This window comes from Monopterus albus, unplaced genomic scaffold, assembly GCF_001952655.1.
Source record: "Monopterus albus unplaced genomic scaffold, M_albus_1.0 scaffold68.1, whole genome shotgun sequence".
Lineage (NCBI taxonomy): Eukaryota > Metazoa > Chordata > Actinopteri > Synbranchiformes > Synbranchidae > Monopterus > Monopterus albus.
The window spans coordinates 954,141-973,993 of NW_018127948.1; the positions used below are offsets into that span (position 1 = coordinate 954,141).

The 19,853-nt window shown below is 40.8% G+C and overlaps 1 protein-coding gene across 12 annotated transcripts in view; it reads left to right on the plus strand.

Annotated features, from left to right (window-relative positions):
- The window catches only part of LOC109962837 (RNA binding protein fox-1 homolog 3-like), a 483,365-nt gene that overhangs the window by 279,263 nt on the left and 184,249 nt on the right, over positions 1-19,853 (plus strand). For all 12 annotated transcript variants that reach the window (XM_020604885.1, XM_020604886.1, XM_020604889.1 and 9 more), the window contains one exon: positions 9,977-10,070. In XM_020604885.1, coding sequence (XP_020460541.1) covers positions 10,049-10,070 — 22 coding nt within the window. In that variant the 5' untranslated portion in view covers positions 9,977-10,048. The remainder of the gene's footprint in view (positions 1-9,976; positions 10,071-19,853) is intronic.

Below are 19,853 nucleotides of genomic sequence, written 5' to 3' on the forward strand. Positions count from 1 at the left end.
TATTAGACTCTCACAAGTTTTGTAGACATCATCCCTTGTTTCCTTGGTTTGTATTTTCTGTTCACCCATGGCTGCTTTAATCACATCCACATCTCGCTGGGTAAACTGCAAACTCGTTTTTATCTCCTGTATTTCTCTGGTCATGTCGTCAAGTCTCTTGTTATTTGTCTCCATAAGTAGTTGCACAAAACCTTTGAAGTTGTCTTGTTGTTGGTTCAACAGTGCGGTGTACATCTGCTTCTGCTGACTCAACATCTCTGTTACTTGCGCCGCTGAACTATAATCCTCTTCTGCTTCAACATCCTCGTTCGCTTCTGATTTATTAGCTCTTTTCCCTCTTGGAGGCATTTTAATAGTTGTAGAACTTGTTTAAAGACTTGAAAATGTAGAAGATGTGAAAAATCGTAGATCAGACAAGAGGAGCAGTAAAGACGTCTGCAGTGATGCCATGACAGTGACTGACACCCAGAGGTGCAGCTCACCAGGGCACCACAGGCCTGCTCCCAGGCATCCTCCTGTTGCTTTAAAGCCAACTTTTCTCCCCTCATGTGAGCCCCTCCTAAAATTCACACGCGACTGTGCTTCACCTCCATCAACCTGCCCTACCCCTGTTTTTGCAGTGCGATTCATTAACATGTTTGAGGTGGACATAACGGGCCACGGAGCAGCATCTGAATCAATGCCCTTGCCTCCCAATCTGCCCTTTATCATGTTAATATGATTTCCATTGATGGAACGCTTTTTCAAAATGGCATCTCTCTATGGTTTTACATATTGACTTTTTAATTCATGGCCCTCAGTGCCGCATCACTCTTGTTGTGCCGCCGCTGCAAGAATGCTCCCAGATCAGAGACAGATGTTGCTCGAGTGTGGATTTGACTTCAGGGCAGTGCTTTTTTTATTTTCTTTTTTTCCCCCCTCCTTACTCTATGTGAGTGCCTATTTTATGTCTGTGCGCATGTGTGTGTCTCCAGCTCCACCCTTTCCTCTGTCTGTCTCCCTGATGGTGTATATGTGTATGCTCTTGGTAGGCCTGAGCCTAAAAGAAAAAACAAAAAACAACTCCGCTTCAGTTTCATGTCGCTGGGGCAACGGGTAAGTTGCCTCTTCACTAATGTTATCACCAAAATATAACCTGGCCTCAATAGTAATAATGTTTACAGCTCCTCCCAATAGCCAGCTGAGAATTGCCTGAACCTGTAACATAGCTATAACAGGAAATAGAGAAGTTAATGCCCCATAGTCTTACATTGTACTAGCAGTAAAACATATATTTTGTTATATATCATGGAGACTGTCTTTCCTATTGCAGGTTTTTTCTGAACAGCTCACAGGCCTTAAAAAGTAATTTGCACGTTAAATTGAAACAAGTTTTTCACTGGTTCTGGAATAGTTGAACCTGAGTTTTGGAAAATTGTTTAAAAAAAAGCATGTATATAAAGTCAACTTTGATGTGTAGAATGCAAAGATGCCCTAATCCCTCACAGTACTTAATTCAATGATTTCATAAACAATTCTGCCACGTTGATTTGATGTTTAATGTCATGTAGAAGCCACTGTAGCTCTTGAGTGTGTTGGCCTTAATGGTAAAGCTTCCTGACTCCATATGTTGAAGTGTACCTGAGCAGGACACTAAACCCCCGGTTGCTCCCATTGCAAGTATGTACCGGAAGAGGGAAAAAGTAATTTATACAATAAGAATTAAGTGCCAAGTGAATGTAAAATTAGAATTAGAGTTGCACAATGGCTACACAGTTGTGCGATGCCTTTAAGAGACATCAAATAGCTGCTATGAACTTCATCACCACCAACTGTGAGCAACAGTTGCCTGCTCATATACGAACAATTAAATTAAAATAAAATCATTGTCACTGCACCAATGTTTGATGTACAACGATTCCACCATCCAAACACATTCATGCATCGGCTCATAAAACGTTTCAATTACAGCCGCAGCAGCAGCCAGCCAATCACTTTGTCTTTGCTTTGGCTGTTGACACTGAGCTTCAGCCACGTACGACTGGGGTTCCTCAGTGGAAAGCCTTGCAGATCTATGCTGAGCTCACTGATTAAGCAATGGCTCTTCTCTCCATTTCAAACGACAAGCTGCCAGGGACTTTGGTTTTAAATTGTGCAATTAGTGATCTGGCATGCTTTGCTTGGCTTCAGTCAGACTCAAATCCCAGTCCAGGGCCTCACTGAAGCACAGTCGACAACACATACTCCAGGAGCATTTGTCAGACAAATTCATCTGAGCCTCTACTTCCACTTTGCTCTCTGAGCACACTAACCTCCCTCAAATGTCATCCAGTGTATTTACCATCTCACCGGTGGGTAAACAGTGGTGATCTGGGTTAGGAAGGACCGGATTTCCTGCCATTCTTCTTATTCAGAGCAGATCATTTACTGTTTGTTGTTTGTTTTAATACCAATGTACAAAATTACCTTGAGTGTGTGCTGGCCTCTGCCAAAAGTTGAACTACTTCTCACATTCACTGTATTAAAATGATTTACATCCCCGCAGTCATAAATCATACATATATTTACATTTACAATATCCATCTAGGACTGCTATAATAAATCTACAAAATATTGTTGGGTTTACTGCTGCAAATATATGAATTAGGTTACTCATTTTAGGTTGCAGAACTAAAAACCTGCCAACGTTTCATCATTATATTGACACAAAAATGAAAACTGGCTTATGTAACATAATTATTACTGCATGACCTAAGCTTAGATAATATTGAGAACAGCTTAGATAATAGCTTTAATATTTAATTTTGCCTTCGATGTCACGGCTGGATGCATTAAAAGTTCAAGAAGAATATGGCGAAACTTGTCATCATCACCAGTGTTCATTTGAACATGAATTTTTAATAGACTCTTGTTGGAGTCAAATTTCCTCAGCTCTGAGAACTGCTTTCAATTCAGTAGCAGTTTGTTTCATGTCTAAGGCCGAGCATCAGGAGTCTACCATCTGAACTGAACCTGCTAAGTTGCAAAAAAAAATATTCTGAATTATAAGTACCCCCCAGTCCTGCATCCAGAGGTACAGCTGGATACTAAATATTATTTTTCTGGTTGGTGGAAACAACGGTTGTCTGCAGAAATAACATTATCTGTCGTTTATGCTGTGGTAACTAACTTTTAATGCTGGAAATTTGTTGATATCTGTTACAAATTAGCACTGTTTGTTGTGCTTCTCATCAGGGACACAACAAACACGAGACAAGACACATCAGAATGCAAATTTCCTTCTACAGCTTTCGCTCTGTCGACTGTTGAATCGCTGTAGCAATCAGCGGCAGGCCAAACAGGATGTACTAACATTCATTCACAGCAGAGCCAAGCGTCAGCAGTGAGGAGAAATAAAACTGTAGAAATCATGGCTTAGAGTGTATGTCCCATTTTTCAGTTCAGGCTTTCAAATCTATGAAAGCAATTTCAGTGATGATCATGTCACTCCCTCTGGAACAGGAGCTGTAAAATGTTAACAACACGGAGTTTTTAGACTCTGGCACAAGCTGAAATACAATCTCTGCCGTTATATGTTTCTGCTGTTTAATATATTTTAACCCATTGTGACTGGCAGTGATGAAAGTGCATTTACACCATTATGAAATCGAGGTACTTGGACTTCATATATTTCCATTCTACACTACTTTAAACTTCTACTCCATTCCATTTCACGTTCTACTCATTACAGTACATCCATCTGTCAGCTTTGCTACAAGTTACTTCAGATATTAAGATTTGACATACAACACATATCAGTTTCTAAAAGATGGTTCAGATTATGTCCAGTAAAATTTTAAATTGTTAGAATTAGTTGCAAGCTACAACACAACAATATTTTCTTATTTATCATATGCACTGTAAGCATCTGTAATCATACACCATAGTACATGTGTTACATAAGTTAGAAAAGTTTGAGATAAGGAAATATCTGAACAAGAATCAGACCGAGCATCTAATGTCATCCTGGTGTGGGCACAGTTCAGCTAGTAATAAGTAGTTGATGAAAACAATGGTGAATTGAGTGGTGAATATCAGTTGTGTGCGTGTGTGCGATTGGCATCGCTCACATTGTGAGCACTGAAGCTGGTTTACACACTCACCTTGTGGGGACTTGGTCTTCCTTGAAGGTCCCCGCTATATATCATTGAAGGTCAGGTTAAGATTAGAGCAGGGGTTAAGTTTAGGCAAGACGTGGTTATTGTTAAGGGTTAGGGTAGGTGTTGTTGTGCCAGTGTAATTCAGTGTAAAGTCCTTGCAAGGAATGAAAACAAGCATGAGTGTGTGAAAGAGAACTACAACAGGGAATCACAGCAGATGTTTATAATGACAACTTCATGCCAGAAATGACACTGATCTCATCCATTAATCGACACTCAGGGAGACCATCACCATTGTGTACTATGATGTAATATCTAGAGCTGGACTTGTAGGTGAATGAGAAACACCTCTGTTTTCATCTACACATTCTCACCAAGATAGTTTGCTCTTGTCCCAAAGCAAACAGAGCAATTACAGGCGCTGTCAGTCACTGTCAGATGTGGTATCAGTGATCAATCCAGCCCATTGGCCTCAGGACATCAGACATGAACATATATGCAGGGGAGTTAAATCCTTCTCCAGCTCCCCAGCCTGCTATTCATTCAGCTTCCTCCGCTGAGATTGAAGGGGGATCCATTTTGTATTGCAGGCTGCTGTTTCTCCTGCCATTTCTCAAGTGACATCTTTCCATTACAACCCACAAAATTGGGACAGTCTTTTTATATGAAAATAACATCATTCCATATTAATCCAATTTTTAAAAAAGTTTGAGGATTTGTCTGGTGTTCCTCGCTATCATCCTAATTCTGTTAGGTAACTGCCCAAATACAGTGATGTCCCCTTTCCACACAAAACAATGAATTTTGATTAGAACCAAATTTCATTCCAACTGCCCAAAGCGTCCAAGTGAAATGTCAAGTATAGGTAGCAGTCCCACAGTAACTGTTATGTTACACTGAGAGTGAACAGGAAGATTTCTGGAGTAGAAGAAGCAAAAATTAAGCGTACGGTAGTAGTAAAGATGGTAGCTTTGTCCCAACTCAGTGCTACTACTGCTACAGTACAGTACAGTGTGTTTCATTTTTTGTTCTCTGTTCTGAGACACTACTGGACTTGTCTTATCACTGTCTGATTTATTTATTTTCTCCTTCATGTTGGGCCTTGCCTTTAGGGACATCACTGCACACCCGCCTTCTCAAAGTCAATCATTTTCAGTCTGCTTACCAGTATCTTTAAATGTAGTGAATTTAGTCACTTTTAGTGTGAATGCACTGCATACTGTACATGAAGCCTTACGGTGTATCTACAGCGGAGGCTTAGTGTAAGTAACACATCAGCAGCAGCTTCATTTCTCCATCTCTTCTCACAAATAGATGTGAAATGTGAAAATACACTTCAGGTCATGTTTGCCTACACTGTTATGTGGCATGTGTAGACAGCTGGATTTATCAAAATAGCAGTGGACCGTCTTCCTTCCACCTGATGCATGTGAGACGAACAGCTGCTGGGTATTGGGTAACGGGTGTCCCTGCAGTCATAGACAGGCCTAAGTCTGGATATAGTAAATTTCACCTGTACTTTCACCAATTTTTAAAATCCTTTTATTGAAAGCAAAACTTACTATACATATGTGCATTTACTGGGTTAACCACACCTGTCAGTTTAGGGCCTTTCAGCCTGAATGAATGAAATGTAGGGCTGGGAATGTGTGTTCAGCAATAGCTTTCTGCCAATTATTTGAACAGTCAAAAAATATGGGGGGTGGTGGGGGTGGCAGCCAATGATGGACCTGCCCTTCTACTCTCAGGTGTTTCTGCAGGAACAGGGATTGGTAGGAAATCAGTAAGTGGAATAGAAGTAAGGGAGACAATCGAAAATGGCGATGCATGATCACAAAATAACTCCCTGGAACAGACTGCACATCACAGATGGATGGATATAAGAGTAGCCGAGGCTGGAGGTCTCCCTCTAAGTGTACAGTTATCACACTGTCAAATCTCTGTGGAGAAAAGGCCATAATAGCCCCATTCTTAACTTCATTTCATTGCGGCTTATGTGCATTATTCTCATCTGCCCCTGTTGCCCTCGCACAGCACAACAGATACAGATCTATAACTACTCTACGATCGCCATTCTGGAGGGAACTGGGGGGAAAAGGGCTTTGTTAGGCTATGGGTCCCCACCTGCATGGCTGTACTGCTGCGCTCTTGCATGGGTAAAGAAACAGCCATACACACTGACCTCAGAGCTGTTGTTTAATCACCAGGGCATTTTAATGGCTTGTCAGAGTAATGAAATATGGTTTGAGGCTACCTGGTGCAAACATTACGATAAATCCCTCTCACACAAGCCTACGCAGGGCTTAATGGTTATAAATCATCACTTTGGGGAGAGAAAAATGACAGCTATTAAAATAATGAATGGGATGATTAATTTTTCACATTACAGATTAAAAGATATTAGAGGTATCATCAGATATTTGAGCTGCTGTAAATGTTTGAAAGTAGGAGCTTATTTTCCGCTCTTTATGATGCCCTCAGTTTCTTCACTGTCATCCAAGTTTCTGTCCCTTTTTTTTATTTTATTTTATTTCCCCCCCCCCCTTTGCTCTGTGTGCTGGCTGGGTGCACCCGCCAACACAGGGATTCCTTACACCTAATTTGTGCTCTTGTAAAAGTGCTCTGAGGAAAAGCCTTGAAGAACACTCATTGCTTGAGGCAGTACAGGACCCTCTCAGCTTCTCTGCAGGGGCTCCTCAAGGCTCTCACCAACATTATTTCATACCTCTAAAGCTGTCATACCTATAGCCTTTCACAAGAAGAATAAGAAGAGCTGGCCTGAGGTAGTTTGCTTTGTTTTTTGGGCAATTCTTTTCCCAGCTGTTCCTGTCAGTTTCCTCCGCTTCATCTGTTCTGTTGCTACTGAGAGCTGATTAGTCAACTTTCTGCTTGGAAATGCATGTCAGACAAAGACAGTATATAATAGCACATGCTCACTGAACTGGCATAATTCCTCATGTATAGACAAACTATGACAAGCTTTCTCTCCCAGTCAGCTGGCTCCCAGGAGAAGGTGTGCTAGTGCACATACAATACGTACATTCCTAATTTGGCTTTCATTTCCAGGGGGCCCACCGTGTTGTTCAGACATATATCACCAAAATTGCAAGGCGAAAGATTAAAGGGGAGAAGCGTAATTAAAACATTAATAACCATTCATGTTATGGAACATAAGTAATTGAGTTTTTGATGATGAATAGGAATGTAAACAAAAGGCAGGAGAGTAAGAGGTTCAATTAGGTATTCCAAGTAGGACTGTGCTTCAGCAGAGATGTCAACATAGACTTCTCCCACCGTTGCCCAATTATTTTTGTGTTCCCAGGCAATGATAGCATTGCTTGTCCATCTACAGCCTTCAAAGGGGATATTCAAATCGTCTCACTGAAGCAACCGTTCCATTTGTTGGCAGAGAATAAATAGTTGGCTGGAAAATTTTTTCCTCGCTCAGAGCAAGCCAGGTATTTGTGCAGCTAAAGTTATTTACAAAGCGGTGGGAAATTTAAACGACTCCCCTGGCGTTTCGGCATGCCTCTTTTTTTTTCTCCTTTGATTTCTCCTGTTGTATGTGCATAGGTGTGTGTGTGTGTTTGTTTTCTGCTGTTTCCATTTCACGTGTTGTCACCAGAGATGTTCATGATGGCCGCCCACACCTTCTTCATGTTCTTCTGGCTCTTTCCCCCCCGTCTGCTAATGAGCCAGAGACACCAAATAAAGGGCCACTGAAACAAAATGGCCACCTTAGCTGCCCACTTATATCTCAACCCTCCCCTCTCGAATCAATTCTGACATTTCATTCTGCCCTTATAGAAGGTAATGGTGCATTCAGAGGTTGTTACCGGTAATGTTGAAATGGTATTGCTTGGTTTCATTGGGCAGACGTACTGTAACCTCTGCTTCAGCTCCTCTCCCTCTCTTCACTGTACCTCTTGTTGTTTTTCCTCTCAGACTGAGACGTTGGTATTTACCGGTTCAAATATCTCGTTTGGCACAAGTGGGAGCAGCATTTTTCATTTTCTGTTAACAAGTAACCAACCAGTGTTTGTATTTTCCTCCTACTTTTGTGTTCACACAACATGAAGTGCAAATACACCCTTTTAAGTCAGCTAGTCAATATGCTGTTTCTAATATATTATTTACTGCCTATGGGTCATATATCAGAATGCACTGAACAACTGTTTCGGTTTTGCAGTCATAATCATGTAGAGAGAAATCACAGAGCCAGATGTCTGGCCCTCGTTTTACAGCATTTATGTTTCCCTCTGAGTTTATGTAAAATTCATCCTTCCCTGTTTTATTTATTCTCCCGTTTTCACAGACTCAACAGTTAGTCAATTCCCAATCAACAAAAGAAAAGGAATTGCTTTTAATTACTTTTGATAAATGACAAATTGTGTTGGCATGGCTCCCTGCAAATGCTTAATCAGGTGTGGGGTGGGGTAGGGAGGCGGGTATCGGGGGAAGGGATTTCTGCTGGGATGAAATCAATGCGCTTTCTCTGTGGTTCACCGGCTGGGCTTCTGGGCAACAGCCAACCTGAGGCCTGCGAAGATACAGAAGTCAGCAGAAACACCAGCCGCTATATGAGAACAGTCGCACACTGAGGCATAATCATACTGTAGTGCTGAAATGTATGTGCTGGACATATGGGCTGTGTAACAGTCATATACGGGGGTTGTAACGCTCGCTCACAAGATTAAATACAAACAAATTCATGTTTGTAGGTGATGTGCAATAATTGTATATTCATAAACATCTACGCACTAATTTATTCCAATAATAACACGTCTTTAAATTTGCTGAAAATAAGATTTTTTTTTTCTTTTTTTGGTAAGGTGTAAATAATGTGTTCAGCTCATTTTTCCTATAAATGCTTCTATTTCTATTCTGTTTCTTAGCACTCAACAGCTTGGAGTCACAGTGAGGTTACTAGGTTTGCTACAACTGGGTGTGCACAAAGACCAAAACACAAACTTGCACTCACCAGCTACAGCCCATACTAGATGGAGAAGCTGCACAGCAGCTGTTGGGCCGATGCATAAACTGTCACCATATAGTTCCAGCATGTAACGCCACCTAGAATTACAAACTGTTGTGTTTCCATTTCTGTTGGTGTGTATGGATTATGTGTGTTTTTTGTCCTTTGAGGCTCGTTGTTTCCCCTGCTACCAGTCCTTCCATGTCCTGACTGGAGTTCCATACTTAACACAGTCATAAGAGTTGTACTGAGAATACATCTAGAAATCAAATTGTTGTATTTCAGGAAATGTTGAACTATTCCTTCAATACAAAGTCTCAGATTGTATTAATACTTAAAACAAGTAAGTTCTGGCATTCACAGTCAAACTCAGGAAGGTCAGTGCAGTAGTACTCTCAGCTAAATGCACTTGTGTACCAAAAGTAAATGTGAATTATGCTCAATTGCCCCTTTTACAGTGTTACCCTAATATACACACCATATTTCAGATTATGAGTTCATGTTAATGAGACATTTATGTGTATGCAGCATTTAAGTTTTACAGCCAGAAAAATTCAACCTACTGCTATCCGCGTACTTTGTCCCATTGGGAAGTTTAGTCTGTACAGTGGTGTCAGGATGATCATGTGTTTCAGTTGAAGATCTTAAAAAGTACACTATGAATGTTACAGCACTGTAGTGGAGTTAAACCTCCTATATTTACCTGAACTGTACGGGTACAAGGTACAAAGCACCTTAAAATGGAAGTAAAAATTCTGTACTTAGCATTATCTGATACTGACAAATAAATTACCTGTTATTTTATCAGCTGCGTAACTCACTTGTTCTCAAGCAAACAATGAAATGCAGTTTAACCTGAGCTTTATTTTTCCCCTTTTTACAGGGTTCAGCACCACCTGTGGCAGCAGCAGCGAGTCGAGTGACCCAGCGTCAGGCCGACCGGCTTTACCTGTACATGGAGACCCCCAGCTGGGCAGGTCAGCCTCTCAGCATCTTCTTTAGGTCTTCTTGTTTGTGTGTTGTGCTCTGTAAATCCTCTCTGTCACACTCCTACTGTACTTGTGGTTTATTTCCTTTGGATCGAGTAGTGGTGAAAAAGTTTGGCTTGTTTGGGTTCACACCGATCATATTTGTGCTTGGAATCAAAGTGTTCGATTTGCTATGAGACACCAGCAAAAATCCAAATGAGAATTTGTTCAGCCCGCTTTGAATATTATGTTTTGTAGCTCCCAAAACTCATTAACAGCCAATATATCCAGGTGTAGATAGAAAATGGAGCATGATCTACAAATGCATGGCCTATTTTCTCCTTTCTCATTTACTTATAAAACATTGTGCATTCTTTATGAGAAATTCAATGGATCCAGGGCAGCCAACATCACTTCCCACTGTTGTTCAGCAGTATTTGAATGTAGAAGAGGGCTATCAATTAACTGGAGCACTGCCAAATCTGTGGCATTTCCTGAAAAGAGCAATACTGATTTTTGGATTTTGAGTATGGTGAACTTCTCTGTGCATGATGTTCTTACCCATTACAAATAGAATACTTTGTTCTGCTGTGGACAACAGGTTCTCCAGACCAAACAATCAAGCAGATTGTTTTTACTTGTTCTTTAAAATGACGCATAATTATTGTCTGATCTGACGCCCCTCTCAGCAGGACGCACCATTCGCCAGTGCCTTTGCAAACTATGGCAAAGTTATTCATAACAGCCTTTTCTTATCTGCTACATTTAAGGCATAGTTGTGTTTAGGCACCTTGGTTTAAGGAAAGATTGTGGTTTTTAAGAAAGTTCTTTTTGCTTGGAGGAGAGAGACACCAGTGTTTACGGGAAGAAAACATTTGTCTCTTGTACTTGCTGATCTCCACTCTTAACTTGTGGCAGTGATGTAGAACTGTACTCCAGGATCTGTCAGTACACTATGGCATCACCGATGGGTGTGGTTTTTAGGCACATCACACCATACATCCAGCAGTTAAGCTGTTTGTGGTCAGAGGTGCGACACATATCAATCAGGCACAGCAATAACGTTCTGCTTTTCAGCCCTTGAGACAGTATCACCACACTCTGTGGTCACTCATCCATCCATCGGCCCAGTGTCACCTTCTTCTGTCTTTGATGCCGACAGCCAATAGTTGAAATTCCTTGTGGTAAATATAGGATGTTTGGGGCATATGAGATGCTGTCATTGTCTCGGGTGGTCATTCTGGTTTTGCGACTACTTTCTGTACATTTTTTTTGAATTTCATTTCCACTCCCACACGTAGTTCATTTGGAAATGAGACACATTTTTAGTATGGTTATTTGAATAGCCCTGTTCTCACCTGGCCTCACACTAAAAGCCAAAAGCTCCAGAGTTTGAGGAAACAGCTTCACGGCCTCTCATGTGGATGTGCCCTTACTGTAATAAAGCCTGTATGTATGCACGCCTTACTCTCCCCTATCCAGCCATATTGTGCTAATGTGTGCTGGTTAAGTAGCGGAAGACTAGAGAAAGACTCTTATCCATATGCCTGAGAGCCCAGGAGCCAATGTGATCTCTCCCCAGATGGAGCCCTCTGCCTCCCTGCCCGTGCTCCGCGGAGCCATATAGCAGGTGGCGGTGAGGATCAATGGGCTTCCACCATTACCTCCTCCCCACTTCACATCTCCAGCCTCATCTCCAGGGGGGGCCTGTGGGGCCTGCAGTGTGTCTCACTGCAGCACACCGGGAGAAATAGGGACGTTTTCCATTAGTCTAATTGCTCCGTTATAGTTCTATATTATTGCCGTGATCACCACTGTGGCTTGGTAATGATGGACCTCCCGTGCCCCCACGTATAGCTGGTGGGTGTTATGTCTCCCTCGTCACCACCCATTGAAACTCCAGTTGTAGTGGGTGTAGGAGGAGAGAATGAACTTAATGCTGAGAAGAAAACAGGAGAATAAACAACAAAAAAAGAAAAAGAGCTCTTCAAATGTTTTGATGTAAGAGTTTAATCAAACATCCTCAGCTATTTACATTCTCAACAGGTGCAGCATTTGGCTGATTTATGGGATAAACACTGGAGTTCTAGTGCTTGTTCATTTGCCTCCACTAAAAACTGGCAATATGAAGCTAATTTGCAATTTGCTGCTGCTGTGGCCACTGGTTAAGAATGTTTATATAATCATGATGTAATAAGAAAAATGAAAATGAGTTTTTCATGCAGTTCAGGCTCTGTCAAACACATCTCACGGACTTGCTAAATGATAATTACATTCCTCAAGAACAGTATTACATTTTACCCTCTTACATGGACTTTGTTCATGGTAAATGGGAGAGTATTATTTCCATTTTAAGGATATGCTACCCAGTATTATTCCAACATCTGCGCTGTCTTAGTACAGTAGCGATTTACCCTTACTTTCTTCTTTTGGTTTATAATACCTCATTTGCATACCATTGTCTCTTTTATGATCAAGACAGTGGAAAAGCTTTAGTTTAAGCTGGAGTGGACTAATCGGTGTTAAATATTTCACCGCTCACCTGTAGCCCTGTAGATCTGCACATAAAAGCTGCTTCCTGTTTTGAATTTCTTCTAATACAGTACAGTTGTTACTGATTGTCTTATCTTCTGTTCTTAATGAGAAAATCCTTGAGCATCATTTGTGGTTTTTTTTTTTTTTACAGGTGTGGGTATTGATCTTTGCCTTTGCTGCAGGGAAGTGAGTTCACTTAAAAGGCCCACAGATGTAGCAGAGCTTGCTAAACAAATAGGCCAGAGAACAAGGCCACAATCGCTTTGAATCATGAAGGAGGGTGCCTGTCTGAAAGCACCACTGTATCAAATATGAAATGCTCTGCTAACAAGGTGTGTAATCTATTTTAATCCGATCATATTTTATGAAACAAGGAGAAGGCTGAAGTTAAGTAAGAGAGAAAGATGGAGATTCTAGGGGGTTTGGGGAATGTATTTTGAAATTGGATGTGACGGCCGGGGACCATGACTGGATTTTACATGCATTGCCAAATGGTCAGTTATGGTTAACTTTAGAGGGAGCCGGAGCTTTGCTGTAATGAGAGGCTAATTCAGAGCCCACAACGCCTTGACAGGCTACAGAGCAGACCTGGAATATGGACAAAGATGTACGTTAGAGACTCTGAGGCTGAAGTATAGGCTTGTATTTGTCTTCAAATTGCTGGGTTGCCTGAGGCTATAACAGGGTCAACAGCAGCATAGCATATTTTCCTGAGTGTACACAAACAATGTCACAGACATAAATACAGTAGAGAAACATACTTTGCTCAAATGGAGAGACTCAACTCTCTCACTCGAACCAAGTGTTGCACAGGAGTGACTTCACAATTCAGGCCATGATCTTTTTTTATATATCTTTACACTGGCTGGGTTTGTGGGTGAGTGTTTTCAGTCATGGGTTTTTTTCTTCTTACTCTTGTGCCATAAATTGTTTCAGATCCTGTGACAGTAGACTTGGTTATGAATATATGAATACATATAGATGCACTACTACAAAAATCTTAAATTCCACCAGTCAGAAAAAGTAATAGAGAAGTATTAGGTACAGTTCTGGGAAGCATCGTTTGTTAGGAAGATTTGCACAGAGTTTAATGATCTAATGCTAATAAACAAATCAAATTTGTGATTTAAGCTGATGTTGACACAGTTATAGAATTTCTCTTCCATTTAGAAAAAACTAAATTCTCTGTTTCATAAATAGTCGGAGCTCTACACTGAGCCATGAGGTGTTAACTGCTGCCTTTTAAGTGCTGTTATCACTGAAGTACAACTTCTTTTTTACAACTGAAGCCAAATGTTTGCCCCAGTATCAAATGACATGTCAAAGATTTATACTTTTAAAACTGAAGTTGACTGTTTTACAGAGATTCTGCTCTTCCTAAACACTGCAGATATAAATAGAGACATTATTCCCTGCTCTGTGAGGCACCACTTGTAAGAAAAGCTTTTTGTTAACAAGGCCAGAGAACCTCCTCTGTTATCAGTTATTGTAACACCACTAAAATAAAGCACCAAAAGTGTTAAAAATTGAAGATGAGAAGTGCCGTGCAGTATAGCTCATTTTCTCTGCATTGTGTCATGGTAAATACTGTAGCATTATGAATCACCGGGACCCTAAGTGTGTTTCCAAGGCCTCTTTGCCACCACCACAGGGTTGATGTGGAAAAAAGGGAGAAGGAGAAGCAGAGGGAGGAACAAGACGGGTGCCTGCATCTTTAAAAGCTAGATGGAGTGAGGGAGTGGGGCGGACGGGTAGCTGGCAGGATTGTGCTGACGGCAGGGCTTTGGTTCAGAGCATGCCCATTAGAGGGAGCCATAAATCCTGGGCTCTCTGGGCCGGGCTGTGTCAGCAGTCCACTGAATGAATTGATTTTAAACGCCACTGAAAAAAAGAGAAAGTACGAGAGAGAGAGAGAAAGAGAAAGACAGAGAGAGAGTGACTATTTAATTCGCCCTCCGCCAGAAGCCCACACCCCATTCCACCCCACTTCTTAATTCAGGACTGTCATTGAAAAGGGGGAGGAGAGAGGTCTAGAAACACTGAAACTGTCACCAGCAACAAGCCCAGGGCTACACAGCCCCCACACGTTTGATTTAAACACGAGTGAAACGCACAAACCAAATACATAATCTCAAATTCCATACAGCATTTATTCTCTTCCACCCCTCTAATTTTTCCTCGCAGCCCCCTCTTTTTATGTCTCCACAAGAGAAATGAGACATAACGTAAAAGAAGAGGGGAAAAAGGCACCATTGCACTTGAAATTCAAATGTGTTGGATTTTGAAATTGATGTATGTGTTTGTTCATTTACGAGCAGCATCCATGTGTGCATGCATTTATATATTATCAGCACCAATGAAACGCTACATAGAAGGCTTTGCAGCCCATCTTTCTCCTCCTCGTGCCCCCTCTTCCTTGCTTCTTCATTGAGCTGCAGTGTTATGTTCAGCATAGCAAAAAAAAATAAAAAATTAAAGACCAGTTTCAGTGAGTCATACATTTTATGTAAACACATTTAGTATCTGTATTAACTTAGCTTGATACGTCTCTGTGTACATACCTGTTAGAGCATTTCAGATGCTGAGGTGGTGGAGTCTGTGTGTGTCGTGCTCCTTTTGACACCTGCACCATAGGAAGCCTGCAATGCAACTGGAATATATGAATGGATATGACATGTATGCAAACTCCCTGCGATAAAATAATCACAGTAAACTTGAAGCCTTTAAAATCCAGCTGCAGCTAAATTAAAACAAAGTGGCTGTTTTGATCATTGGACTCTTGCAATGCATTTGAACTGTAGTAAGTTGTCAAGGACTTATAAGAGTGTTGAACTCGCCAGCTGATTTAAAGCTAGGGTACTATACTCTAAAAGTACTGTATCAGCTTTATACCCTGCCATACTCTGTGCCAGAATTATTTTTATAACAGGTTTTTTTATGGCAATGACCTAAAAGATAGGGATCCAATCTGGTGATAGATACAGTTTGTTACATGTTCATGTAAGCTAGCACTTTTGTAGTTTAAAACAAAAACTTACAGGTGTATTAATTTAAGAGCTGGGGTATGTATTTTAGCAAATGAAGTTTTCTTGTGTGGCAGACAGAGAGCGCCACTGCGGTGTGTGTCCACCTCATGAATCCAGTAATAAAAAAGTCTACTCTTCTTTTTTTTCTGGTTTGGTGTCCACCAACTCCAGAGAAGAAAATCCGGTTCTTTAAAGGCTATATGTTCCATATTTTTAAGCCTCCAGTTTGTAACTTCATTTTCTAATTTGGTGTTGGGCAGGTAATGTATAGTTGATTTATTAGAGCAGTTTTCACTGATCCTATGAGGATTATGAGAGCTCACTTTAAAGTACTAAAGCTGAAAACAAAAGCTGCAGCGATCATGATAACTTTCTGTGGGTTTTATTATTGTCTCATGTTCTCCTTTAATTAAACTAATTCACAAATTTTGATCATCGATAATACAAAATTTTGATTAGTGGAGCTTTAAATAACTAATTTTCTTAGCTTGTAATTATGTTAGCTTAGAATCATTGATTCATAAACTTTGTAAAACACTAACAAATTGTGCCCCAATCATTTTGACATGATTTTTCCGGGTCTGCTTGGTGGTGGTGGATAGTAAGAGGGGAGCTGGGCAGCGTCCTCCCTGGCTCATTACGCAGTTTAAAGAGCCGGTGCCTTCAAATCACCTGCCCAGCTCCACGCTTCAAACAAACTCAGCCACCAGGGCTCATACATCAACTTCTCCATCGGTACCCCCCAGCTTTACTTTTTCACTATTCGCCTCCCAACATTTGACTCTCACATACAGCCCACCTTTGGTGGAAAGTTACTAAGTACATTTACTCAACTACTGTACTTTGGTACAATTTTGAGGCATCTGTACTTTACCTCATACTTTGACATCACTACATTTTAGAGGCAAATATTGTGCTTTTTACTCCACTGCATTTATTTTACAACTTTAGCTACTAGTTACTTTTCAAAACCAGATTAATACAAAAATACAGTATGATTATGGGACTTTATTGATCACTGGTGGGAAATTCACAAGTTACCCAGGAGTAATTCAAATTAAACGCATATAAGGAGGATAAAACTAGCTCCACCTTTACCTGCTGCAACATTAAATGAGATGAACACAATAATGCATTAATAATTATAAATTAATAATATGATATACATCCATGTTAAATGTGCCATTCTGTTTAATGAGTACTTTTAGCACTTTGAGGATGATTTGATGCTAATACCTTTGTACTTTTAATGAAGTAACATTTTGAATGCAGGCCTTTTTGCTTGTAATGGACTATTTTTACACTGTTGTATTGCTACTTTTACTAAAGTAAGGGGCCCGAAAACCTCTTCCACCACTGCAGCCCACATGGCAAATTTGGAAATGATGTCACTTTTCATAAAAAAAAAAAAAAAAAGGCACAATTTATTGGTCACAAACCAGGCTTACGTTGTTATGTCTGTGATTGTGAATTAAACTGAAGGCCTAGTTTGCAGCCTCAACATTCTTAATGCATGGCTCTTCCCCATGTAGAAAGTACACTTTCTCATGCCTAATTACCTACAGGCTAAGGCATGAAGAGAACTCGCTGCATATTACTATAAAGATTGCAAGGATATTTCACTTTGAAAAATAGCAAAGCACACAGGGCTAAGGGCTTGATTACAAGGAGTGGGGTACACAGCCTCTACATCTTCCTTCCCTCATTTCAATTATGGCTGACTGGAGGCACGGCACCGCTACCATCCTCAAATAAAACTAAAATATGATAAAACTGAAATATCAGGCCCGGGACCGCTCCCGGCCTTGAGCCATGTAAGGCGCAGATACTTGGCACGTAATTACAACATTTGCCGTATTTTTTTTGACGGGAGATTCAACATGGATATGAGTGAAAGGGAGAGGGAAGGCGTGAAGCACGTTTATGACACATGATAAAAAGTACATTTCATTTTGCCTTCCCTATGGATAACAGGAGACGTGCCTGACTAGCGCTGCCACAGCTCTCCCCTATGTGAAAGTGTGAGGTAGCTGTGTTATTTTTGTTGCAAGATCATTATTCGTGTAAGATGCATGAGAGGATCTGCTGTCATAACCGAGGATGGTGAGCATGAGGAGTGCTGAAAAGAGCATGCCGTTTCCAGTTACGTATTGCATGTAAAAAAGGCATTCCTCTGTTTGAGATAAGACCCTGTGGAATGGCATCTCAACAATCCAGGCAGCTGTAGGTGAATATTTATTTATTTTAAATGGAGGACAGAGAAATGTGCTGCAAAACATATTCATTATTCAGCTTGTGTTTGCCCTTTTAAACACTGCCCTCGCTGACCCCCTGCAGATGGAGGTGATGTGTGATGTGGCCGCTTTCTCGCTGTGACGCCCCAACAAGGTGGATCTTCCCTGGTGCCCAGATACTTCGGTGGCCTTAGTGTCCTGGGCAGCCACGGTCCTGCCTTCTTTACGTCAGTGCTAATAACAGTCTGTGCTCACCGCGCTGCTGTGCAGGGTCAGCGCTCGGCAGGTTCAGGATTTCTGAGGAAATCCCAGCCAGCGTGAGGTAGAATCTACTGCTACACTGGGAGCATGAGAATGAATGCAAATTGACAGAGGGTTTGCAATGAGTGTAATCTATCTTAGCACATTTCAAATTTAACCGTTAATTGCTTTGAGAATAGTGTCGGTTCAAACGCTGTTTGTTTGTCAAGCTGCAGCTTTAAAAAGTCAACAATTTAGCAATTAGATTTAGGAAAAACTCACATGTTTATGAACCGTAATTTGGGACCCGACCATGTCAACTCTCAACCAAGTCGTATTAGAATCTTCACTTAGTGAATCTTCTCTTATCACTGTGACAAGCTCTGTGGCCCTCAACCAGGAGTATCAGTCATTTTGTCTTTTGTCTAAATTAAAGGTTAAAATCCTTTTGAAGTGTATTCCCTAACATTTTTGAGTAATTATGTTTTCTGGAGCATATAATACATTTTTGAAGTATATTACTCATTATTTTGTTGATTGAAGTGCATAATATATCATTTTGCAGATTTGATCTTGCTTATTAAACGTGAAAAACAACTGAAGCCTTTTCTTCTTCTTCTTCTCGCATGATTTACTGGACTCAGTCACTGACGCTATACATGTAAAGATTTTCAAGCTCCTTATGTGTGTGTTTCCTTTAATGTTGTTGTTTTTTTTTTCTCAGACTGTTGAAGTAGCACCAGCAGCTGCTTTTCAAAGTGAAGGAGGAAATGTTTTGCAGAGGGAAGAGCCTCTGCAGCAAAATCAAGAACGATTCCACCCCCTTCACTCGTCACAGTGTGGGGGATTCAATCAAAAGTCTGCCCTGTGACCTGTTCTCTGAGAAACAAACAGCCAGCAGAGTCTCCAAAGACCAAAGCCATCAGAGGAGGGCAGCTCATGTGCGAGCTAAATCGTGGCACCTTTGTGAAAGCTTCCATCATAGAAAAATTGTGAGTTGTCGCAGTGGAGAGTGACTAGCATAGCGGTACATTGATACATTGATGCAGTGAATGCCTCGGACAGTGCAGTAAAAGTGCTGAGGTTGAAATTAAGCTGTTATCTCTGGCATGTATCACTAGGGAGGCAAGAAGCAGTGGTGCAAAGGCAGCAGCCTGTTTGCTTTACTGTTATTGCCTCTGCACTTCGGTCCTCGTCTGACTCTCAACATGTTCGGACATTTTAAATGCAACTCTAGGTTTATTCATCCTTGAGGGTTATGAACTACCCTTTCCTCTTTTACAGACAATTTGTCCTCTTTGTGTGTATATGTGTGTGTGTGTGTGTTTTAATTTCATTAACAACACTGCATGTAACATTTACCATCCAAAAAACATTACCACCTTAATTTTAATAAATTGGTGCAATTACTAGAAATAAACAAGCCTATCACTGAGAAAATTGATACCCTGATTCATTTTACACTGTTTGAAGGCATTGTTAGTTTTATTTACCAAAAATGAATAAATTGGTGTTTGTTTCAAATGATTCAAAGTTGTATTCAAAAAGTGAAGTTACAAGTTGCTGAAAATTGTATTGTTTGGTCAAAACCTGATCTGGTTGGAAGTCTGCTTACCCTGAATTCTCATAATGGTTGCCGGGATTTACCTTAAGCTTTTGATACAGGCCTCAGCACACTTAATACCAACTCAAGACTTCCTCCAAGTTGTTACTTGTTGTCATTGATACATTTAGAAGAACGTACATTTCCCCAGCAC